Consider the following 26,445-nt stretch of genomic DNA (forward strand, 5'->3'; position numbering starts at 1 on the left):
GCCAGAAATAGTTTACAATTATTTTTGAAACTCAGAAATTTAGTTCTATCTCCAAAAAAACAAATCAGGAATAGGAATTCTCGGTTCTAACATAGAATTCTGAACCACAAATTCTTGAATACTTTGTACTCTTGCCGTGAGCTGATCCACACATGAAGACAGACCTTTAATGTCCATTGCTACACCTGTGTCCTGAACCACCCAAATGTCTAGGGGAAAAAAAAGGCAAAACACAGTGCAAAGAAAAAAAAATGGTCTGAGAACTTCTTTTTTCCCTCTATTGGGAATCATTAGTACTTTGGGCCTCCTGTACTGTTATGAAAGGTAATTCAGTACCACAATGGGCATAGAGATCAGCGCACATACAGTGACCTGGCAATAACCCAAAAAAACAAGAACGAGCTCTGAGACGTGGGAACTCTGTTGACCGCAATCCCTAATCCTCTCAAACCACACTAAAGGCAGCCGTGGATTGCGCCTAACGCTCCCTATGCAACTCGGCACGGCCTGAGAAACTAGCTAGCCTGAAGATAGAAAATAAGCCTACCTTGCCTCAGAGAAATACCTCAAAGGAAAAGGCAGCCCCCACATATAATGACTGTGAGTTAAGATGAAAAGACAAACGTAGAGATGAAATAGATTTAGCAAAGTGAGGCCCAACTTTCTGAACAGAGCGAGGATAGGAAAGGTAACTTTGCGGTCAACACAAAACCCTACAAACACCACGCAAAGGGGGCAAAAAGACCCTCCGTACCGAACTAACGGCACGGAGGTACACCCTCTGCGTCCCAGAGCTACCAGCAAGCAGAAAAAACAAATTGGCAAGCTGGACAGAAAAGAACAGCAAACAAATAGCAAAGAGGAACTTAGCTATGCAGAGCAGCAGGCCACAGGAACGATCCAGGAGGAAACAGGTCCAATACTAGAACATTGACAGGAGGCCAGGATCAAAGCACTAGGTGGAGTTAAATAGAGCAGCACCTAACGACTTCACCACATCACCTGAGGAAGGAAACTCAGAAGCCGCAGTACCACTTTCCTCCACCAACGGAAGCTCACAGAGAGAACCAGCCGAAGTACCACTTGTGACCACAGGAGAGAGCTCCGCCACAGAATTCACAACAGAGAATATAGTTTTCCTCTATACAGGTCACTAGTACGGCCACACTTAGAATACTGTGTACAATTTTGGTCTACAGTGTATAAGAAGGATATAGCTGAACATGTGTAAAGAAGAGTGACCAACATTTTTAAGGGAATAGGTGGACTGCAATACCAAGACAAGTTATTAAACTAGGGGTTATTCAGTTTGGAAAAACTAAAGCTTAGGGGCGATCTTACTACAATGTGCAAATATATGAGGGGACAGTATAAAGACCTTTCTAATGATCTTGTTACACTTTAACCTCCTGCAGGTACAAGGGAGCATCCTCTACTTCTAGGGGAAAGCAGGTTTAATCACAGATGCAGATGCTTTACTGTAAGAGCAGTGAGACTATGGAACTCTCTGCTACATGATGTTGTAATGGTTGACTCACTACTAAAATTCAACAAGAGCCTGGATTCATTTCTTGATAAATATACTATTACAGGTTATGGACACAGGATTTTGTAATAGGACGCTGATCCAGGGATCTAATCTGATTGCCATTTGTGGAGATGGGAAGGAATTTTCCACCTAATATGGAGCTATTAGTGCCTGCCCAATGGTGTTTTTGCCTTCCTGTGGATAAACATGTTAGGCTATTGGCTGAACTAGATAGACTTAAGTCTAACCTTCAACCTTAAAACTATGAAATGTAACAATGAATGGGGCCAAATGTGTGTCCTGTTATCTGAAATACTCAGTTCTGGCTCAGATTTCACCTAAATTTAATGTTTGATCGGGATCATATGCATTTTCTCCAAATTTCTACCAAACTTTACGCTGGGATGGGTTATGTCATGCAAACAACTTTTTCCATCACACTTGGTGATGACTAAGTTGACCTTTATAAGAGGACACAAAATAATGTACATGTTAATGTTTCGCCTTGACAACTTTTTCTAGGGAGTATCAGGTCTGAGTCAATTATTCTTGCTGTAAGGGGACCCTATACCTATCTGCTAATTATCAGTATGTCAATGTAGATGGCATTGGTTGACAAGATGTGTTAGTGTGGATTTACACAAGTATATTTCATGGTCAATGCCTGGACTGACCGTGGGTCTCTCATCCTGAACTTCCAGCCTCCTGTGTGTCTATACACTCATGTAAACCTAGCCTTTGCAGACGTCATTGTACATAGGCGTATCTATGAAATGAGTTTCCAATATCTCAACAAATGTCGGCTCCTACCTTTCTTTGGATGGAGAGACAGCGTTTTCAAAGTATAACATTCCCTGAGAATTAATGCTGATCAGTTCCTTGTCCTCCTGGACAAGCAGCAGAGAAAATGGCTTGGCAGTAAGATGGATTTTACATGTGCTATTCGGGTGTTCAAGAACTAAAATGTTGGTTTCCAGGTTGGAGACTTTCAACCTATAACAATAATGAAGCCATTACAAAAGGTGTTTTTTGCTTTTCACGAAAACATTGTACAATTAGCTCCAACTGTCTAGCTGAGGTCAACATACCAATTATAGCTTTATGAAAACTTTATAAAGGCTGAAGAGAAGTATAGTTGTCCAAAGCAAAGCAGATTTTGTTACCACTTAGCCACAGTCTTTTTTTATAGTATTGCCAGCGGTTTTGCTTAAAAAAAAGTGTTTATTGTCAAATGGTGCTAAAAACCATCTGAACTGTGTTTTTGTTTGTAAAATTTTACTCTTTATCTACTTGAAAATTTTTAACTATTACTATAGTATAAGATTATTATTCTATTATTATTATTTATTTATATAGCACCATTAATTCCATGGGAAAGGGGTACAGGGGAAAGCTGTACATGAGAAAGGGGTTACATATAGAGTTATAGATATCGTTTACAGTAAACAAATTTACAGTGACAGACTGGTACAGAGGGAAGAGGATTGGTTAGTTGATTACAAAAATCCTGCCTGAAGAAGGAGCCACTGTGCTCTAAAAGCTTGCAAACATTATTTTCTGGTTAGCCACTAAAGGTATCACTCTGAGAATACTTTTGCCATCATTGGGCAGAAAAGTATTCACATCGATTTTTCTGGCTAACAAGGTACCACAATATAATTTGTTATTGTACATCACCTTTTTCTCTCAAAATTCTTGTTTTCCTGTTAAAGGGAATATCTCAAGATGTATCTTTGGAGTGTACTTTCCCTGTCCTCCAGCTTTCTGGTTTGCAGGGGATGTGCTTCTGAAGATTGACAGTTCAGGCCAGCAGCATGGTTGAACCGCTCGTCCAACCTGTGCTACTGGTAGAGGCAACTTTGCCTCTGGATCATGGAGAAGCTCAGAGGTGGAGGCAATCCGGTCAGCATCTGAGCGATGTGAGCAGGCTGTAAAGCATAGAGCCAGTGTTAGCATGACGCCGGCTTCCCGGCATGTCAGTTCACTCACACGCGCTGCAGTTGGTCCCTCTCATGCTCCCAGCAGCACTTCCAGCCAGGCCTCTGGCTATGTTGTAAGGGCATGCGCGCAGTCTCCCGCCCTATTAAAGGGCCAGCGCGCATTTGCTATTTCCTCCTCAGCCAATGGTTTTGAGGCATTATGTATATATTACTTCTTCTCCACTGGGGAGGTGCCTGAGCAACCTTACTGTTACAGTCTATGTTTGTAAGATCGCATACCAGTGCAGGTCCTGCCTGCTATACTCCAAGTACAAATCCTGCCTGCTGTACTCCAAGTACAAATCCCGCTTGCTGCACTCAGAAGCAAATCCTGCTTGCTGCACTTGGAAGCTAATCCTGCTAGCTGCACTCAAACGCAAACTCTGTCTCTGATGCAAGCTATGCCTGCTGCTCCATTCACTCTGTCCTTTGGGTCCAGCTGCTGCGCGACCATTGGTCTGCCCTGGAGGGGTACCTGGCGTTCATTGGGAGCCAAGTCTAACCTCACCATCAGAGGCTCTAGTGAATAGTCAGGTCCTCGCTTGGTCACACCCCTCCAGGCTCTCCACGGTCCGTGGCATAGAGGTTCCACAAACCACAATCATGACAGCCAGGTCGTGCTGCACATTCCCTGCCTAGGTAACCAACCACTCTGAGACTGCAGAGTGGTCGGTAATCTAGACAGCAAGCTGTACACTATAAGGGCTTGTTTCCACATGCGAGAAACACGTCCGTGTCTCGCATGTGGAAACGAAGTTCTGGCGCCGGCACTCCGGAGCAGAGCGTGTGGCTCCATGTGTTGCTATGCAGCCGCACGCTCCGCTCCACAGTGCCGGCGCCAGAACTTCGTTTCCACATGCGAGACACGGACGTGTTTCTCGCATGTGGAAACAAGCCCTAAAACCAAGAATCCATCCGTTCTTGAAAATGAACAGAAATTTTTAATAAAGGATAAATTTCAAAGTTTCTTGTTTTTACAAGCCCTTTGCAATTTTGCCAATTTATTAACATGAAAGAATCCCTTTAAACTCTGAAGTTTTAGCTTTTTTTAGATGTTAAAAACAGTTAATATAGGTCACCGTTTCTAAACAAGTATTTGAGAGAGCTATGACCCTCAAGATATTCAGTGAGACACATCAAAGGAGGACAATGAGCTGGATCTCAGTCAGAAATAGAGAACCACAAAAAAAAAATGTTCCAAGGTTACTGGTTGTAAATATTTAAACAAACTTTTATTCATACATGGTATAAGTGTTCATGTTCTCAAATAGGATCAAAAGTTCACACAAGCAATGGGTTCTTGTGTACAAACAGCGTGAGGTTTATTAACTTCCATAAACTTTCACAGCTCTCAAATGAAAAACATGGACTGGAATGTATCGGAGCGACCATTCCCACCCAAGCTCTTTTGTTTTCGGTCCTAAATCCCAGACAAAATCCAGTCCATTAAAAATCTTCTTGGTAACTTATTGTTACAGGAGCACTTTTTTCTGAGACTTATATCACTGAGGCCAGGGACCTCCATGACACATACCTGGCATCCAGGACTTTATGTCCTGCTTTACTACAATGGTAAAAGAACATCATAGTCCTGGCCATTATAAAAATACAGTCAAGTACCATCCTAATTGAGTGCACCTTGTTACGGTGGGATGACTTTTAAATAAAAAAAATGTGAGCTAAGTACTGTACTTTTTTTTACTTACTGCAGTGTTTCTACCATACAATGAGTGCAACTATGCCCATAGCTTCTGAAAGTTAATGAACACAGAGGAGTCAGAGAAGGCTGGGGGCCGCACCAGCTACCATAACAATCATTATACTCCTTTTGCTTCCCTAATAATGTAACAATGCAGCAGTAATAAAGAGGCGAGTCTTACTGCTTAACAGGTGGTTCCTTCACCAAAACATCAGGAACCTCAAATCTGGGCTTCAAAGAAGACTCTTCAATGATCTTTATTCTAAAGATATTGCCTTGGACTGCCATAATTTGTAGTTGTAGTTTTACCTGAAGGGGAATGCAATTATTATAATTATACATACAGCCATAGAATTGTGAATGCATGCAAAATAATGTCACAAAGACGATACAAAGATATTATCCAGCATTCTTAGAAAATACGTCATCAACAGAATAACCACAGGTGACATAATAGTACTAACCAGTGTTTCTTGATGAATCAGGCTTAGACTAACAATGCCATTCTCTGAATTCAGTGTGTTCAACTCAGCACAGTATTGTGACCGCTCTGGGTGAAAGAGCTTCTGTCTCCTAAATACAAACACATTTAATATAACATAACATACACATTTGTAAAAGCGTGTAACTTTAAACACTGAAACTGCAAATCTATAAAAGATACCACAAGTTTATTATATACATTAGTTTTATCATAGGTGCACGGTGGTATGGGCATATAAGTGCAGGTATGTTATCTCAGTTATGTTTTTCAAAATTTGATATGTTTATTTCAGCCAAAAAAAACTGTCGTAATCATATATACTTGATATATTTGACGCCCTATACAATAATCTTTTTAATCTGATTCCAAAATAAAATCCATAAAACCATAAAAAGCTCTAAAGATTTTGTACAGTAACTTGAGAAGTCTGTGAAGCTGTGGGGCCCTGTTTTCTGAGGAATCAATTTTAGATAAAATCCTATTTTCCTTTATTGATGATGTGTTAAATGGAACCTGTCAGAGAATCACAAAAAGACTTTATAGAAAACCACCAGCTGCATATAAAATTACCATATAAAATTACCATAGAATATTCATATAGGTGGAATCTACATTAGAAACAGTCAAGAAGTCGGTAATCCACTTCTGAATTGATTGACATCTCCCCTGCCACTATAGGTCACCAGCAGCCTCCACCAGGGAGATGCCAATAAAACCAGGAGGCATTGGAGCACTATATACTTAAGAGTACTGTTTGTACTGTAAGAAGGCAGGAGGTAAGGGCCTGGATGTGTCACCAAGGCGGTTGGCCTTGGTAATGTAAAGTCTGTACCAATAGCACTAGGTTACTGAGAGGGTTTTTATTTGACTTGATTTTGGGTCCGGGATTTAGGGGCAACCAAAAGAGCCTGAGTGGGAAAGGTTGTTCCCATACTCCAGTCCAGGTCGTACAGGCATAATAAAAGGCAGCTGGGTTATATTGGAGCTAGAGAAAAACCATTAATGGTGGACAATCTATGCTAGAGTTTGAGAAGTGCCTGTAATACCAAGATTGATTTATTTTTCCTTGCCTAGAGAAAGGACTGTTTTGTTATTAATTTGTGCTGAAGAACTGACCGTTTGTTTTTCATTTGTGCTGAAAAATGGCTGCATTCAGTATGGAGCTGTAAAGTTTATGAAGGACAAACTTTATTCTGTTTTTGTATAAACACCTTATGCTTGTGTGTATCTAAGCGGCTGCTAGAGAGTATAAACCCCCACAGTACTTAGAAGGATAAAGATGGCAAACCTTGGGGGGACTTGCATTATCTCCCACAATGTGTCATCTGCGTAGATGTTGCGGTGTTTATTGGCTGCAGCATCTAAGTGGTTGAACTGTCAAAGCTAAATCCTATCACTGTAGTTATAGACACGTCAAAGATCTTAAAAAGATCACAAAGCGAAGCATTCTGAAACTCAATATAGATGTTTTGAATACCTAAGTAGGCACACAAAGCAATGCAGTTAGAGACTCAAACCCATTTCACATATTCTCATCCTTGCACTTATGAGTGAAATTAGTGATAACTAAATACAATATACATAATAGTTTTCCTAGTCACTGTAGATTTACCTGTAAAATCCAATCTGTTCGCATGTCTTAAATTTACTCTTGTTCTCAATAAGGACACTAAAAAATAATAACACAATATTTTTCTATTAAAATATGCATTTTTTTTTACAGTTTAATATATTTACAAAGTGGCTTCATGTAAAAAGGACCTTTCACCAGTTTCAGTATATTAAACTTGCCATTTCTTAGAATAGCACCTGCAGAGAGGAATACATTTTTTTAATTATTATTTTTAATTTCTCTGCTCTGTTTGTTTGTAAAGTTAAGATTCTACATTATGATAAATCCAAGGGCGAGTTACCAGAGATTCTTGTCTGCGGGAGTGTATTTTTTCCCCTGCATGACATTGACCAATCATAAGCAGGAGGCGTCATGCAGAGTAAAAAGTCTTCAGAGAAGAATCTTTAGTGATGCCCCCTTGGACTTATTTAAAATTACCTAAATTTTACAAATTAATATCCCCACAACAGAGAAGAGAAATTAAACATAAACCGACATTTAATTCAGCCCTGCACCAACTATTCTATGAAGTGGCCAGTGTAACATTCTCAAACGAGTGAAAGGTCCTCCTTAAAGGGAACCTGTCATCAGCTTTTTGCCTATGAAGTTGACGCCATACTGCAAATTGTTAAATGCTATGCACATCCTTGTTTTAATAAAAGTTGTCCTGTTTCTTGTTTTTTTTCTGTACAGTACTTAAAGGGTTTGTCTAGGACTTTTACATTGATGGACTATCCGGGCGTGAACCCCGGCAACCCTGCCGATCAGCTGTTCTCGGTGCCAATGGCGGCCAGAACTGCTGAGTTGCAGAGCTGCACAGGACAGATCTGTTAATTGTATGATGGCCGCAGCCGGGTATGGCATATCCACCCCCTATTTGTATCACCAGTGTACAGTACTTGGCCACAACCACTATACAGTTAATGGATCTATGCTGTGCAGCTCCACAACTGAGCACTTCCCATCACTGCTGAAACAGGGAACAACTGATCAACAGGGGTGCCAGGTATTGCACTCCCACCAATCAGATATTGATGACCCATCTGTAAGAGTGTGGTGCTGTTATGGACAGTAAGGAACACGCTGTCACTTTAAGAGACTGCACCCCCTTGTCTGGTGTGATGGAATGTTCTGCTTTTCCCCTGCAATTAGACTGTGTGAATGAACTGGACTGTGCAGATGGAAGGGGTGGAGCCTGAACAGCGTGTGTGAGCTGAAGCTGCTGCAGAGAGAACTTTGTGCTGTTTTTCTGCAAGAGAGGACCCACAGCCTGTAACAGAGTGGACTTGTGAACTTTGACAGAATTTTCTGGGTGCAGCAACAGTGGCTGTCCTGTGTGAGTTTGAGAAGCCACGAAGATACCGAGAAAGGGATTTCTAGTTTCCAGGAGCACCTCCAGGACCCAGGAGCAAGGAGAAGACCACGTTTCACGGAGCTGGCAGAAAGTCGTGTGCACCACCATACTGGACTGCTGCGGGCCCCCCGGGACTGGATCTGAGTCCCCAACATCACTGTGAGTTTGTTCCTGTTTTGTGCACATGTTAGGGCCTAGTGTAGGCTTCAATAGTCAGTACACGGGAGCCATGTGGTTTACTTAGTAAAGGCCAGGGAGGTTATACATAGAGTAGCATCATTATTTGTTTATTGTTTGCATTTACTTGTGTGACGTATGTTGATTCTGGAATAGTTGGAGCACAATGCTATTTTACGGACAAGCTAAAAAACATAAGGCTTGTAAATTATGTTTTGCCATTGCATACCCCAGTTTGCATCTTCCTCATCCACTTCATTCCTTGCTCTCCAATAAATCTACCCTTTGTTGTTTGCACCTCATCTTGTGTATGGTAGTCTTCCTGCACCGTGGTGGTCCCCCGGCCATCGCTTCACATCCTAAGTATAGGCCATCAATGTAAAAGACTGGAGAACCCCTCAAATTTTTAATATTTATGCTAATTAGCCATCTTGATTAATTGGGGCTTTGTATGGCAGTCACAGAGCCATAATTGCAAACACATACATACAAACACCTATTCATGCCAAAGGCTCCCTGATCCACCATTTGGACTGTGCGTTTGAGACTGAGACCGTGAGAGCATCAAACTCTATAATGGCTACGAAAGGGGTTTTCTAGGTAAGAGCACTTAGAGGTTTCAATAGGGGCACAACTTCTGTGCACGTGATGCAATACATGTCTCTCGCCCTGTTTATAGCAGTTGGGAGATAAGACCTCATCTCCTCTGAATACATATATATTTTCTTTAGAAGGGAGTGGGGCAATTAAACCTTTTGCTTTGGGACCCCTGGATGCAATGAATGTCCCTGCTTGTAGGACCTCAATCACTGCGTGTCTTTAATGACTGACTCTGCTCTAGCAATGCCATTAATTAATACCTTTGTTTAAAGTCTACTTTTTATGTGTTTACCATTACGGATGGAATTTAGTTTTTCCAGATATTTTCCTGATTCATCAACTGCTACTTTTCAATAAGTTGCAAAATTTGTCACAGATGTACACCAGTTTTCCCCTGGAATGAGTTTATGCAAGCCAGAATTTATTTGCCCAATTTTTATGACATTTTGCAAACTGTGCAACATTTTATACTAAAAGTCAGAAAATGAGGTGAAAGGCAAAAAGAAAGATTTTTACTTTGCACTAAATTTATGAACCGCTTATGCCGTTTTAAAGAATTTGATGCTAAGATAAAACCAAACAAGTACCAAAAAAGAAAAAAAGAAAAAGGTGACTTAAAATAAAAAGCAAATGATGAATTGAGGCCATAGAGCTGCTTTTTAATACATTTTGATAGAAATACATACAGTACAGACCAAAAGTTTGGACACAACTACTCATTTAAAGATTTTTCTGTATTTTCATGACTATGAAAATTGTACATTCACACTGAAAGTATCAAAACTATGAATTAACACAAGTGGAAATATATACTTAACAAAAAAGTGTGAAACAACTGAAATTATGTCTTATATTCTTGGTTCTTCAAAGTTGCCACCTTTTGCTTTGATGAATGCTTTGCACTCACTTGACATTCTCTTGATGAACTTCAAGAGGTAGTCACCGGTCTTCCAACAATCTTGAAGGAGTTCTCAGAGATGCTTAACAGCTTAACACTTGTTGGCACTTTTGCCATCACTCTGCGGTCCAGCTCGCCCCAAACCATCTCGATTGGGTTCAGTTCTGGTGAATGTGGAGGCCAGGTCATCTGGCGTAGCACCCCATCACTCTCCTTCTTGGTCAAATAGTCCTTACACAGCCTGGAGGTGTGTTTGGGGTCACTGTCCTGTTGAAAAATAAATGATGGTCCAACTAAACGCAAACCGGATGGAATAGCATGCCGCTGCAAAATGCTGTGATAGCCATGCTGGTTCAGTATGCCTTCAATTTTGAATCAATCCCCAACAATGTCACCAGCAAAGCACCCCCACAGTATCACACCTCCTCCTCCATGCTTCATGGTGGGAACCAGGCATGTAGAGTCCATCCGTTCACCTTTTCTGCATCGCACAAAGACACGGTGGTTGGAACAAAGATCTCAAATTTGGACTCATCATCAGACCAAAGCACAGATTTCCACTGGTCTAATGTCAATTCCTTGTGTTCTTTAGCCCAAACAAGTCTCTTCTGCTTGTTGCCTGTCCTTAGCAGTGGTTTCCTAGCAGCTTTTTTACCATGAAGGCCTGCTGCACAAAGTCTCCTCTTAAAGGGAACCTGTCACCCCCCCAGGCGTTTGTAACTAAAAGAGCCACCTTGTGCAGCAGTAATGCTGCATTCTGACAAGGTGGCTCATTTAGTTATGCTCCTTGCACACGCTGAAATAAACACTTATAAAATGTGCCCCCTCATACTGTGAAATCGCCAGGGAGGCGGGTCTTTCCCCCCAAATTAGACGCAGCACAGCCGTCATTCATACCCCCTTGGCATCGGGCGCCGCCTCCTCAGCATTGTTTGAAACTGTCCCGGAGCCTGCGGTTATTTTATCCCTTGGGCATGAGCAGTTAGCGCTGCCCGTCTTCTGACATCATTTGATGTCTAGCAGACTGCGCCTGTGCAACCACGCTGCCCGAGATCCCGCCCTGCAGTGTCTTCTGATTTATTCACACTGCGGGGCTGGGATTCATGGGCATGCGCAGTGCATAGCTTCGCCTCTCACTCATCTCCCTCCGCCTTCTTCAGACTATGTGGCGTCAGCTGATCCCTAATCGCCGTGTGCATGCCCATGAATCCCGGCCCCGCAGTGTGAATAAACGGGGGGGGGGGGGGGAGCTCGGGCAGCGTGGCCGCACAGGCAGCGCAGGCTCTGGGACAGTTTTAAACAATGCAGAGGAGGCGGCGCCCGGCGCCAAGGGGGTATGAATGATGGCTGTGCTGCGTCTAATTAGGGGGGAAAGACCCGCCTCCCTGGCGATGTGTGTCTGCTGCTAGAACGCTGGGTGGCATTGACCTGGTCTCTAATCTGAGCTGCCGTTAACTTGCGATTTCTGAGGCTGGTAACTCAGATAAACTTATCCTCAGAAGCAGAGGTGACTCTTGGTCTTCCTTTCCTGGGGCGGTCCTCATGTGAGCCAGTTTCTTTGTAGTGCTTGATGGTTTTTGCCACTGCACTTGGGGACACTTTCAAAGTTTTCCCAATTTTTCGGACTGACTGACCTTCATTTCTTAAAGTAATGATGGCCACTCGTTTTTCTTTACTGCTTTTTTCTTGCCATAATACAAATTCTAACAGTCTATTCAGTAGGACTATCAGCTGTGTATCCACCAGACTTCAACACAACTGATGGTCCCAACCCCATTTATAAGGCAAGAAATCCCACTTATTAAACCTGACAGGGCACACCTGTGAAGTGAAAACCATTCCCGGTGACTACCTCTTGAAGCTCATCAAGAGAATGCCAAGAGTGTGCAAAGCAGTCATCAAAGCAAAAGGTGGCTACTTCGAAGAACCTAGAACATAAGACATAATTTCAGTTGTTTCACACTTTTTGTTAAGTACGGAATATAATTCCACATGTGTTAATTCATAGTTTTGATGCCTCCAGTGTGAATGTACGATTTTCATAGTCATGAAAATACAGAAAAATCTTTAAATGAGAAGGAGTGTCCAAACTTTTGGTCTGTACTGTATATTTACATTTTTCTTATGGGTAGTCAAATCCTATTTTTTTGTATTATTACTATTATTAATTTTGCTGTGTAAATCTTTACAAGATGAAATCTTATAGATAAGCACACCACTATGAAAACATTTCTGAACACTTTCTAATAATTCTATTCTATAATGTAGGTTTACATATACCTAATGCTATATCCCATTTGACTTACTCCTTTAGAGGATCATCTGATTGGAGAGTCTTGGGGCTTTCCAGTTCGGTAGCCATATTTCTACAGTTACAGTCCTGGTGTTTGGGCTCTTCTTTTTACTATTACAACTGTGACACCTAGTGGGCAAAATCAACATTACAATTGAAATGTATACTGAATTTAAAGGGTTATTCTCAAGTTGTCTCAGTACACAAGACTGCAATCTCCTCACTCCCTGGTTTCCTCCTGGGCAGACTCTCCTCCTTGAGTGACAGGTCTGGCGATACCAAAGTTGTTGTATTAGTAAAACTATAAAGCTCTGCTGTAACACTTAGTATTCAGTTATCAATGCTTGTTCTGAGGTTTACACTATAGACTCTGTATTTACATATATTGGGGAAAATAAAGGTACCTTCACACTGAGCAACTTTACAACGAGAACGACAGCGATCCGTGACGTTGCAACGTCCTGGATAGCGATCTCGTTGTGTTTGACACGCAGCAGCGATCAGGATCCTGCTGTGATATCGATGGTCGTAGCTGAAAGTACAGAACTTTATTTGGTCGTCAGGTCGGCGTGATTCGTCATGTTTGACAGCAAAAGCAACGATGCCTGCAATGTTTCTTCATGGAGCGAACAACCAGCGAGAACGATAAGTGAGTTGCCGTTACGTCACTGGATCGCTCCTGCATCGTTCTGGAGTTGCTGTGTTTGACGTCTCTACAGCGACCTAACAGCGACGCTCCAGCGATCTAGTTTAGGTCGGATCGTTGTCTATATTTCTGGAGCGTCGCTAAATGTGACGGTACCTTAAGTATTTGATACACTGCCGATTTTGCAAGTTTTCCCACCTACAAAGAAACAAATAAAAACCAGAAAATCACATTGTATGATTTTTACATAATTAAATAGCATTTTATTGCATGAAATAAGGGTGGTGACTATTGTGGCTATGTCCAAGTATTGTTTCCTGAAACATTAGAAAGTTAAAGTTTGAAAAAGACCTTGTGGCCAATATGAAAACTGCAAGATTTCTAATTTGTACTTTTAATAAAAACTGTGATATGGGAAAATTAACCAATTTGCCATTTTTTATATACATTTGACACAAAAACCCCGTTTAACCTCAATGATGTACATTTATGTCATTGGTCAATAAGGAATATATGAAGTTGGTTCAGTAGCTGAGCCTGCTTCAATACCAGGCAGATGCCATCTGTATTACATAGTCAGCATCTGCCTGTAACTGCATCAACTGGCACTTGCTCTGATCACTGCACTTGAACCATTTAAATACTGCTGTCAATCTCTGAAAGCGGCATCCAAATTACTTCATTGCCTGTGAGTGAGCGCGCTGTCTCCCATCAGCCACCATGACATGATTATGGAGAACCAATGATTTACCACAGCAGCTGCGGACCTGCTAAAGGCAACAGTAACAGCCATGTTACCCATCCTGCGTTGTTCAGTCGCAGGCTGAGCTCCACAGGAGAATCTCTATACTCTATACTGCAAAACATTAGTGACCAAAGCGGGTTAAAGGGAACCTGTCACCCCGAAAATCGCGGGTGAGGTAAGCCCACCGGCATCAGGGGCTTATCTACAGCATTCTGTAATGCTGTAGATAAGCCCCCGATGTTACCTGAAAGAGGAGAAAAAGACGTTAGATTATACTCACCCAGGGGCGGTCTGTTATGGACCTGGTGGTTAGGAGCACCCGGCACGACCTGATAGTTAAACTGACACAGGACAAGCTCTGGGATGTGGGAGCTCTGCTGACTGCAACCCCTAATCCTATCACAACAACTAGAAATAGCCGTGGAGCGTTCCTGACTCTCCCTAGACGCCTCTTCACAGCCTAAGAGCTAGCTAGCCCTAGAGATAGAAAATAAAGCCTACCTTGCCTCAGAGAAATTCCCCAAAGGAAAAGGCAGCCCCCCACATATATTGACTGTGAGTAAAGATGAAAGTCACAAACGCAGAAATGAAACAGGTTTCAGCAAAGGGAGGCCCGACTTACTAAACAGACAGAGGATAGGAAAGGTATCTTTGCGGTCAGCACAAAAAACTACAAAAGACCACGCAGAGTGTGCAAAAAGACCTCCGCACCGACTAACGGTGCGGAGATGCCACTCTGCATCCCAGAGCTTCCAGCTAGTAAGGCAAAATCATGATATCCAGCTGGACAAGGCAACAATGAACAAATAATAACTGGCAGGAACTTAGCTTCTGCTGGAGTAGACAGGTCACCCGGAAAGATCCAAGAGCGAACTGAATAAATGCAGGAACATTGACAGCTGGCATGGAGTAACGATCTGAGTGGAGTTAAATAGAGCAGCCAACCAAAGGATAAATCACGTCACCTGTGGAAGGAACCTCAGAAGCAGCAGCTCCACTCACAGCCACCAGAGGGAGTCCATGGACAGAACTCGCCGAAGTACCATTCACGACCACAGGAGGGAGTTCGACAACAGAATTCACAACAGCGGTCCCGCTGCTGGTCCGGTCGGATGGGCGTCTCTGGTCCGCTGCGGCACTTCCCATCTTCATTACAAGACGTCCTCTTCTGATCTTCAGCCACGGCTCTGGCGCAGGCGTACTTTGTCTGCCCTGTTGAGGGCTGAACAAAGTACTGCAGTGCGCAGGCGCCGGAAAGGTCAGAGAGGCCCGGCGCCTGCGCACTGCAGTACTTTGCTCTGCCCTCAACAGGGCAGACAAAGTACGCCTGCGCCGGAGCCGTGGCTGAAGATCAGAAGAGGACGTCTTGGAATGAAGATGGGAGGCGCCGCAGCGGAACAGAGACGGCCATCCGACCGGACCAGCAGCGGGACCGCCCCTGGGTGAGTATAATCTAACGTCTTTTTCTCCTCTTTCAGGTAACATCGGGGGCTTATCTACAGCATTACAGAATGCTGTAGATAAGCCCCTGATGCCGGTGGGCTTACCTCACCCGCGATTTTCGGGGTGACAGGTTCCCTTTAAAGTTCCCTAAGGGGAACTGGGAGCCTGGGGCAGTGATCCCAGTTACGCAGCTTCCCCGGGAACATAGGACTGACAAGGAGTCAGTGTGTGGCGCTAATAGCAGAAAGGTGCAGAGCCACAGGTTGCAGTGAGCAGAGCAGAGAGAGGCAGAGCCACAGTTTTTGGCGGGCAGAGCATAGCCGCAAAGTGCGCAGCAGAGAAGAACAGAGCAGAGTCACAGGTTTGTGGCGAGCGGAGCAGGAAGGAATGGACACAAGGGTACACACAGCTGAGTGGGAAAGACAGACAAGGAAACAACAGGAACAGATATAGACCAGAGTACAGACAGGAACGGGACAAGGCACAGAGACAAGGATTCAGACCTGAGTACAAAGCCCCACTGGGTGGCAGAGGCAAGAGACACAGGTTCAGGCCAGGGTACAAAGCCACACTGGGTGGCTGAGACAGGACACGTCCTGTCAGCTCTCTAGCAAGACACTAACTGAGGGAGAAAGTTGCTCGGGCATCCTCCAATGGGTGGGGATGCCTTAAGTGTCTGAAGCCTCTTGGCAATTGACAGGGAACATCTTAGCAAGGTGCACACAGTCTCAATAAGAATCAAGAATTGCCAGCGCCGCACCCCTATGCAAACAGCCAGGAAGCATGCACAGAGCAGGCTGGAGATATGAGGCACACAGCATGGAGCCGGCAGAAGACAGAACTCACAGCATGGCCGGGAGTAGTGAGTAGGTTGATGTGTAAGGCAGGTGGGGGATGGGATGCCATACAGTGATGCCGGCAGGGTTGTTACAGAGAGGTTTAGAAAAATGTTTACTAAGGCCATTGGAAGAAATATGGACCCTCATAAATGTACCGGACAGCAGTACATAGAGGGATTAAAGCATCACTCCTGGGATTTTTCCTTCATCCCTTTGCTAGGGATAATGTATGCGAGTACTCACCGGCAGCTGTCATCACCCATTTGCAGCCCTGCTTCGGCACTATGTGACTGCAGTTGTGACCTCCCAAATCACACATTAAAGTTTCTACAAAAAAATTAAAAATGGCAATTCACCTTAGTACTCCTGTGTTAGAGATATGTATCTCAGGAGAGTACCAGGATATATGGTCTGTGGTCTGGGTATAGTGCACGGAGTATGCACTGGTCTAGTCGAAAATGAATGTTCTCCAGCACCAAAGGGAAGTAGTTAAGACAAAGACTCTAATCATATAGGATGCAAAAAATTGGGAGAATGTGCACATATTAAAATAATTCATAAGGCTTATGCATTTGGGATAGAGAAACATTTACCCAAAACATGTAAGCATTATCTTTATTTTTACTGTGCACATTCAGCATTTTTTTTCTTATATGATTAAAAGCTAAGTTGTAACTACTTTCCTTTGGTGCTGGAGAAAACCCTCTTTTAGACCATTTTAATCACACAATGGTTGCAGTGTAAAGCAGAGGTTCTATGCAGATGTGAGGCTCTGTAGCCTTGTTTGGAATCTCATAGACTTAGGCCATGTTCACACTTTGCGGTTTTTACTGCGGAACCGCAGCGATTTTGCAGCTGCGGGTCCGCTGCAGTTTCCATTGCGTTTACAGTAACATGTAAACCTATGGAAACCGCAAACCGCTGTGCACATGCTGCGGGAAAAACCGTGCGGGAATCGCAGCGGTTCTGCACCCATAGGAATGCATTGATCCGCTTACTTCCCGCATGGGGCTGTGCCCACCATGCGGGAAGTAAGCGGATAATGTGCGGGTGGTACCTGGGGGGGAGGAGAGGAGACTCTCCTCCAGGCCCTGGGAACCATATTTGTGTAAAAAAAAAAGAATTAAAATAAAAAATAATGCTATACTCACCTCTCAGCGCTGCACGCGGCCGTCCAGTCTCAGGTTTGCTATGCGATCAGGACCTGCGGTGACGTCGCGGTCACATGACCATGACGTCACGAAGGTCCTTCTCGCACAGCATCTTTGGAACCGGACCGCCGCCTGCAGCGCTGTTATGATTAGGTAATTCAGTACCACAATGGACATAGAAGTCAGAGCACATACAGTGACCTGACAATAACCCAAAAACATAGAACGAGCTCTGAGACGTGGGAACTCTGCTGACCGCAATCCCTAATCCTCTCCAACCACACTAAAGGCAGCCGTGGATTGCGCCTAACGCTCCCTATGCAACTCGGCACAGCCTGAGAAACTAGCTAGCCTGAAGATAGAAAATAAGCCTACCTTGCCTCAGAGAAATCCCCCAAAGGAAAAGGCAGCCCCCCACATATAATGACTGTGAGTAAGATGAAAAGACAAACGCAGAGATGAAATAGATTTAGCAAAGTGAGGCCCGACTTTCTGAACAGAGCGAGGATAGGAAAGGTAACTTTGCGGTCAACACAAAACCCTACAAACAACCACGCAAAGGGGGCAAAAAGACCCTCCGTACCGACTAACGGTACGGAGGTACACCCTGCGTCCCAGAGCTTCCAGCAAGCAAGAGAAAACCAAATAAGCAAGCTGGATAGAAAAAACAGCAAACAAAAATAACAAAAGCGGAACTTAGCTATGCAGAGCAGCAGGCTACAGGAACGATCCAGGAGGAAGCAAGTCCAATACTAGAACATTGACTGGAAGCCAGGATCAAAGCACTAGGTGGAGTTAAATAGAGCAGCACCTAACGAATTCACCACATCACCTGAGGAAGGAAACTCAGAAGCCGCAGTACCACTTTCCTCCACCAACGGAAGCTCAGAGAGAATCAGCCGAAGTACCACTTGTGACCACAGGAGGGAGCTCTGCCACAGAATTCACAACACAGCGCCGAGGAGATCGGGACGTCAGAGGGTGAGTATATCATTATTTTTATTATTTTTAACATTACTATTGATGCTGCATATTGCTGCATATGCAGCATCAATAGTAGGAGTAAATCCCGCAGCAGAACCCGCAACACAAACCGCGATAAATCTGCAGGGATAACCGCAGAGGGTTTGCCCTGCAGATTTATCAAATCCGCTGCAGGAAAACCCGCGGGAGAACCCGCAGCCCCCTTCCTAAGTGTCAACATGGCCTTATACAGAGAAAAGTGATTTCTTGGACACAGTGATCCATCCGCTTATAAATGTTACGTTGGGCTGATTGACCGGAGCTCAGCTGAAAACAGATTAAGGCACCGCTGGTGAGTATGTAACTACATTCAATACGCTTACATATGTGATCCCTTAAAAAGGGATTAAAAAAGAAGGCTGGTGCGAGGCTGTAAATATTACAAATTTGGACACTTGGGGGCTCTGTGTGCTGCAATATTGGGTCCATAAACACTTCTTTGATGTGTGCATGTGTAAGGTTGATGGACTGTGCTATCGCGTTCCTGCCCCTGAAGACACCAATCATGTTATGTGTTGTATTGTAGTGTGAATAATGCCTTGCATTTTTGTGACTATCGTAATATTATGTGCCATGTGAAATGTAATGCACTGCTCAAAAAAATAAAGAGAACACTCAAATCCCACATCCTAGATATCACTGAATGAAATATTCCAGTTGTAAATCTTTATTCATTACATAGTGGAATGTGTTGAGAACATCAAAAACTAAAAATTATCAATGTAAATCACAACTAATATCCCACAGAGGTCTGGAGTTGGAATGATGCTCAAAATCAAAGTGGAAAATGAAGTTACAGGCTGATCCAACTTCACTGGAAATGCCTCAAGACAAGGAAATGATGCTCAGTAGTGTGTGTGGCCTCCACGTGCCTGCATGACCTCCCTACAATGCCTGGGCATGCTCCTGATGAGGCGGCGGATGGTCTCCTGAGGGATCTCCTCTCAGACCTGAGCTAAAGCATCCGTCAACTCCTGGACAGTCTGTGGTGCAATGTGACGTTGGTGGATGGTGCGAGACATGATGTCCCAGATGTGTTCAATCAGATTCAGGTCTGGGGAACGGGCGGGTCAGTCCGTAGCTTCAGTGCTTTCCTCTTGCAGGAACTGCTGACACACTCCAGCCACATGAGGTCTGGCATTATCCTGCATTAGGAGGAACCCAGGGCCAACTGCACCAGCATATGGTCTCACAAGGGTTCTGAGGATCTCATCTTGGTACCTAATGGCAGTCAGGCTACCTCTGGCGAGCACATGGAGGGCTGTGCGGCCCTCCAAAGAAATGCCACCCCACCCCATTACTGACCCACTGCCAAACCGGTCATGCTGAAGCATGTTTCAGGCAGATCGCTCTCGACAGCTTCGCCAGACTCTGTCACGTCTGTCACATGTGCTGAGTGTGAACCTGCTTTCATCTGTGAAGAGCACAGGGCGCCAGTGGCGAATTTGCCAATGCTGATGTTCTGTGGCAAATGCCAAGCATCCTGCATGGTGTTGGGCTGTGAGCACAACCCCCATCTGTGGACGTCGGGCACTCAGACCATCCTCATGGAGTCAGTTTCTAACCGTTTATGGAGACACATGTACATTTGTGGCCTGCTGGAGGTCATTTTGCAGGGTTCTGGCAGTGATCCTCCTGTTCCTCCTTGCACAAAGGCTGAGGTAGCGGTCCTGCTGTTGGGTTGTTGCCCTCCTACGGCCCCCTCCACGTCTCCTGGTGTACTGGCCTGTCTCCTGGTAGCGCCTCCAGCCTCTGGACACTATGCTGACGGACACAGAAAACCTTCTTGCCACAGCTCGCATTGATGTGCCATCCTGGATGAGCTGCACTACCTGAGCCACTTGTATGGGTTGTAGAGTCCATCTCATGCTACCATGAGTGTGAAAACACAACCAACATTCAAAAGTGACCAAAACATCAGCCAGAAAGCATTGGTGCTGAGATGTGGTCTGTGGTCCCCACCTGCAAAACCACTCCTTTATTGAGTGTATCTAGATAATTGCCAATAATTTCCATCTGTTGTCTATTCTATTTGCACAACAGCATGTGAAATAGATTGTCAAACAGTGTTACCTCCTAAATGGACAGTTTGATTTCACAGAAGTTTGATTTACTTGGAGTTATAGTCTACTGTTTAAGTGTTCCCTTTATGTTTTTGAGCAGTGCGTGTTCCTGTGTAATTTATAGAGTGCGATAAGTATTGTAAGTATAATATGCATAGTGTGTAATAATTTATACTATGGGATGTATAGTGTAAGGTATAGTGTTATAGGACAAGTAGTACAGGGATGTAGATAGTTGACTGTAGCATAGGTAGTGACGATAGGATAAGTTAAGACAGAGAATGTTTGGGACTAGCTCACATGGTAGGGGTTGGTTTTAGGGCAAGTGACTGTTTCCTGTACTTAGGGAGTTCAGGTTTGGAGTGAGATGTGAGCAGTGCTTCCTAAAGGGTGATCCATAGGGAGAGGAGACTAAGGCGAGCGATACTGAGATCCTGAAAAAAAATTGACCAAAAGAGACAGAGTGGCCTTCCAGAGAAGGGTCCTTGGAGAAGACACTAGGTCACGAACCCCAGAGCTTGTAATGCAGAAGGTAATGGGCCTAGACCGGACAGAGTATGTGGGACTAGTGGGGGTCCCGAGTGCAACGGTTCCAAGGTGCCAGTAGTGTAAGAAAGCAGATACAGAACTGCTGAGCAAGTAAGGAGACTTGCTGATCAGGACTATAGCATTAAAGATGGGATATAGAGAAACAGTGGATATAGAGTCCTGGAGTAAACCACAGAGAAGGATATTGTGTGGAATAATGCTTCATACTTTAAAGGAAACATCTATAAGACTATCAAAAAGCACAAAATATGAACGGCACTAGGTGTTATCGCAGCAGGCGGTGTAGCCGCAGCCTGAGGATTCCACTGCAAGACTCCTATAGCACGTATATAGTCTGCAATGTTCGGGTGGTGCTCAGCATAAAAAGCAGTGAACAAATATCCAAGGAGAAAAAGGAAAATGTGGCACTCACCCAGGTAGATTGCGAATCAAAGTCCTTTATTCATCATAACGTAACAACGGACATAGTAAGGAGAGGCGGCTGGGAGAGATCAGCGGTGCGGGGAGAAAGAACAGGACTACGATCGTTTCGCGCTTGTGCGCTTCCACGGGAATCTACCTGGGTAAGTGCCGCATCTATAAGACTATATTCCTGTTATCCCTTACCAAGTTACCGTTCAGTAGTTACCGTTCAGTAAAGAGTTTATTTTGGAAAGGTTGTTTCTCTCATTGAACTGTGAAACGTCTGGTCCTGGCAAACCAGTAATATCTGTTACGTGCAGTCTGCACTGGCCTAAGGCCCTCACAGCACAAGTCCACACACCCCGCCAGGACCTACACTTTCATGTAATGTGTCGAGGCGCTGAAGAGGAGTGCCTCACCTGCGGCTACCGCACCACACCGCACCGCGTTGTACATGACCCCTGACAAAAGCAAATTAGAAATACGGTATATGCAGGTTCCCTGTAACGTCACAAAAATACAGATGACACAAAGCAAAGTTATAACCAACAATGCACCTGTATTATACAGCTCTGGCAAAAATTAAGAGACCACCACATCAAAACCCTGTCATGGGCAGCCCAATCTCCAGATCTGAACCCCATTGAAAACCTCTGGAATGTAATCAAGAGGATGATGGATAGTCACAAGCCATCAAACAAAGAAGAACTGCTTACATTTCCGTACCAGGAGTGGCATAAGGTCACCCAAAAGCAGTCTGAAAGACGGGTGGAAAGCATGCCAAGACGCACGAAAGTTGTGATTAAAAATCATGGCAATTACACAAAATATTGATTTCTGAACTCTTCCTGAGTTAAAACATTAGTATTGTTGATTCTAACTGATTATGAACTTGTTTTCTTTGCATTATTTGAGGTCTGAAAGAACTGTTTGTTTTTTTTTTGTTTTTTTTAAAAGACCATTTTTCTTTTTTCAGAAAAAACCCACAAAATGTATTGCTTGGAAATTCAGAGACATGTTGTCAGAAGTTTATAGAGTAAATGAACAATTTACATTTTACTCAAAAATATACCTATAAAGAGAAAAATCAGACAAACTGAACATTTTGCCAGAGCTGTATACTAGTAAGTAATATCACTCAGTAACTACAGTGGGGGAAATAAATATTTGATCCCTTGCTGATTTTGTAAGTTTGCCCTCTGACAAAGACATGAACAGTCTTTAAAGGGACACTGTCACCTGAATTTGGAGGGAACAATCTTTAGCCATGGAGGCGGGTTTTTGGGGTTTTTGATTCACCCTTTCCTTACCCGCTGGCTGCAATATTGGATTGAAGTTCATTCTCACCTGACCGCTCATGTGACCGCGACATCATCGAAGGTCCTTCACTCACCGCATTCTAAGGAACAGAGGGAGACGCTAGCAGCGCTGTGATCCAGGGCCCGTCCGAGGGTGAGTATATCCATGTTTTTTATTTTTATTCTTTATTTTTTACATGAATATGGATCCCAGTGCCTGAAGGAGAATCTCCTCTCCTCCAGACCCTGGAAACCACACGCCGAAATGCAGGATCGCTCCCTGCACACACCGTACCCGGCGTATAAGACGACCCCTGACGTTTGGGACAATTTTTAGGGGTCAAAAAGTCGTCTTATACGCCGGGAAATATGGTAAATGTATTAGCATTTTGCTGTAAGTATTTGATCCCTCTGGTAAACAATACTTAATACTTGGTGGCAAAACCCTTGTTGGTAAGCACAGCAGTCAGATGTTTTTTTGTAGTTGATGATGAGGTTTGCGCACATGTCAGGAGGAATTTTAGTCCACTCCTTTTTGCAGATCATCTCTAAATCATTAGGATTTTGAGGCTGTCGCTTGGCAACTCAGAGCTTCAACTTTCTCCATAAGTTTTCTATGGGATTATGGTCTGGAGACTGGCTAGGCCACTCCATGGCCTTAATGTGCTGTTTTTTTAGCCACTCCTTTGTTGCCTTAGCTGAATGTTTTGGGTCATTGTCTTGCTGGAAGACAGAGCCATGACCCATTTTTAATGCCCTGGCAGAGGGAAGGATGTTGTCACTTAGTATTTTACGGTACATGGCTCCATCCATTCTCCCATTGAAGCGGTGAAGTAGTCCTGTGCCCTTAGCAGAGAAACACCCCCAAAACATAATGTTTCCACCTCCATGCTTGACAGTGGGAACGGTGTTCTTTGGGTCATAGGCAGCATTTCTCTTGCTCCAAACACGGCGAGTTAAGTTAATGCCATAGACCTCAATTTTTGTCTCATCTGACCACAGCACCTTCTCCCAATCACTCCCAGAATCATCCAGGTGTTCATTGGCAAACTTCAGACGGGCCTGCACATGTGCCTTCTTGAGCAGGGGGACCTTGCGGGCACTGCAGGATTTTAAACCTTTACGGCGTAATGTGTTACCAATGGTTTTCTTGGTGACTGTGGTCCCAGCTGCCTTGAGATCATTAACAAGTTACCCCCATGTAGTTTTAGGCTGATCTCTCACCTTCCTCATGATCAAAGATACCCCACAAGGTGAGATTTTGCATGGTGACCCAGATCTATGTCGATTGACAGTCATTTTGTATTTCTTTCATTTTTTTACAATTGCATTAACAGTTGTCTCCTTCTCACCCTGCATCTTACTTATGGTTTTGTAGCCCATTCCAGCTTTGTGCAGGTCTAAGATCTTGTCCCTGACATCCTTAGAAAGCTCTTTGGTCTTGCTCATGTTGTACAGGTTAAAGTCTGACTGATTAACTGAGTCTGTGGACAGGAGTCTTTTATACAGTTGTGATCAAGAGTTTACATACCCTGGCAGAATTTTTGCTTTCTTGGCCTTTTTTCAGAGAATATGAATGATAACACCAAAACTTTATGTCCAATCATGGTTAGTGGTTGGGTGGAGCCATTTATTGTCAAACTACTGTGTTTTCTCTTTTTAAATCAGAATGACAACCAAAATATCCAAATGACCCTGATCAAAAGTTTACATACCCAATTTCTTAATACTGTGTATTGCCCCTTCTAACATCAATGACAGCTTGAAGTCTTTTGTGTTAGTTGTGTATGAGGTTCTTTATTTTCTCAGATGGTAAAGCTGCCCACTCTTCTTGGCAAAAAGCCTCCAGTTTCTGTAAATTCCTGGGCTGTCAAGCATGAACTGCGCGCTTGAGATCTCCCCAGAGTGGCTTAATGATATTGAGGTCAGGAGACTGAGATAGCCACTCCAGAACCTTCTCTATGTTCTCCTGTAGCTAATGCCAGGTTGACATTGCCTTGTGTTTTGGATTGTTGTCATGTTGGAACGTCCAAATACATCTCATGGCATCTTACAGGCTGATGAGTGCAAATTTGCATCCAGTATTTGCTGATAACGTGCTGCATTCATCTTTCCTTCAACTTTGACCAAGTTTCTTGTGCCCTTTTAGCTCACGCAAGCCCCAAAACATCAGCGATCCATCTCCGTGCTTTACAGTAGGAATGGTATTCCTTTTATCATAGGCCTTGTTGAGAGCTCTCCAAATATAACGTTTATGGTTGTGGACAAAAAGTTAAATTTTGGTCTCATCACTAGAACTCTAAGGCTATGTGCACATGATGCGGATTTGCTGCGGATCCGCAGCGGATTTTTCCGTGCAGAAACGCTACAGATCCGAACTGTGATTTACAGTACAATGTGAATCAATGGGTAAAAAAAAAGGTTGTGCAGATGGTGCGGAAAAATCCACGTGGAAACGCTGTGGATTTAAAAATACATGTCACTTCTTTTATGCAGATCTGCAACGTTTCTGCACCCCTCCATGATAGAAATCCGCAGTGGCAAAAACTGCAAAAAATCCGCATCAATCCCGTGGCAAATCCGCACAAAATCCGCATAAAAACTGCAGCAAATCCGCAGCTGCGGATTCTGCCAGGAGATGCGGATTTTGTGCAGAAAATTCTGCACCACATTTCCTTTGTGTGCACATAGCTTTAATGGTTGGTAGGGGATCAAATACTTATTTCTCACTGCAAAATGCAAATACATTTATATAATTTATACAGTGTGATTTTCTGGATTTTATTTTTGATATTCTATCTCTCAATGTTAAATTTAACCTACCCTTAAAATTATAGACTGTTCATGTCTTTGTCAGTGGGCAAACTTACAAAATCAGCAAGGGATCAAATACTTATTTCCCCCACTGTATAATTAATGATAGGTTGGTATATATAGTGACTTACATAACAGCAGCACAACCATGCCGTGACCAGTTACCATGTGCCACCTACTGCCAGTAGTTGTAACTTGTGGTGAAGTAATCAGGGAATGGTGGATACACTTCATAATCGAGTTAATAACATGTTGTCCCTGGACAGCAGAGGTCTGCTCAGTATCTGATGGGACTTTATATTGGAAAATTATTAAAATTCCCTGTGTTGGAGAGATTTGTGCAATCACGCCCAGCATTTCTGCAAACTGAAAATATTTTTTTCTACTGATTTACCTCTCGTCCTTTCCAGTGCACAACTGAAAACCTCCACAGTCTGCTTCCTGAGTGGGCGGACAGTGTCACTGTGACGTCTGTCTTCATAACAGTCAGTGAGCACTGCACATTTAAAGGGAACCTGTCACCAGGTTTTCCCTACGTAAACTAAATCTACAACTCACAGGGTATGTGCACACATTAAGTATTTGCTGTAGACATTTCTGCATCAAAACTGTGTTGGTTTTCATGCATTTTATTTTATGCATTTTCCTCATTTGTTAGAATGGGTGAAGAATGCTGAAAGAACTGACGTGATGCACATATGAAACTGCTTCAAATCTGCAAGAAAAAAAATCATTTCACTCATTCATTCTGCTGGTACATTAAAGCACTGCATTTTTTTGGGCAAAAGCGCTGCAAAAACTTCAAGTGTGAACATGCCCTTAGGGTGAACTTGTCACCTATTTCACGA

At 43.6% G+C, this 26,445-nt stretch overlaps 1 protein-coding gene across 1 annotated transcript in view; it reads right to left on the bottom strand.

Annotated features, from left to right (window-relative positions):
- The window catches only part of GANC (glucosidase alpha, neutral C), a 144,591-nt gene extending 118,536 nt beyond the window's left edge, over positions 1 to 26,055 (bottom strand). Inside the window, exons 1-6 of the mRNA XM_069730586.1 lie at positions 25,992 to 26,055; positions 12,638 to 12,753; positions 7,303 to 7,359; positions 5,671 to 5,779; positions 5,388 to 5,515; positions 2,339 to 2,521 (exon numbers count right to left, since the gene is read on the bottom strand). Of these exons, the coding sequence (XP_069586687.1) occupies positions 2,339 to 2,521; positions 5,388 to 5,515; positions 5,671 to 5,779; positions 7,303 to 7,359; positions 12,638 to 12,693 (533 nt within the window). The 5' untranslated portion in view covers positions 12,694 to 12,753; positions 25,992 to 26,055. The remainder of the gene's footprint in view (positions 1 to 2,338; positions 2,522 to 5,387; positions 5,516 to 5,670; positions 5,780 to 7,302; positions 7,360 to 12,637; positions 12,754 to 25,991) is intronic.
- Positions 26,056 to 26,445: the final 390 nt, after the last annotated feature.

Source organism: Ranitomeya imitator, chromosome 1 (genome assembly GCF_032444005.1).
Source record: "Ranitomeya imitator isolate aRanImi1 chromosome 1, aRanImi1.pri, whole genome shotgun sequence".
In the NCBI taxonomy this organism is placed as follows: Eukaryota; Metazoa; Chordata; class Amphibia; order Anura; family Dendrobatidae; genus Ranitomeya; species Ranitomeya imitator.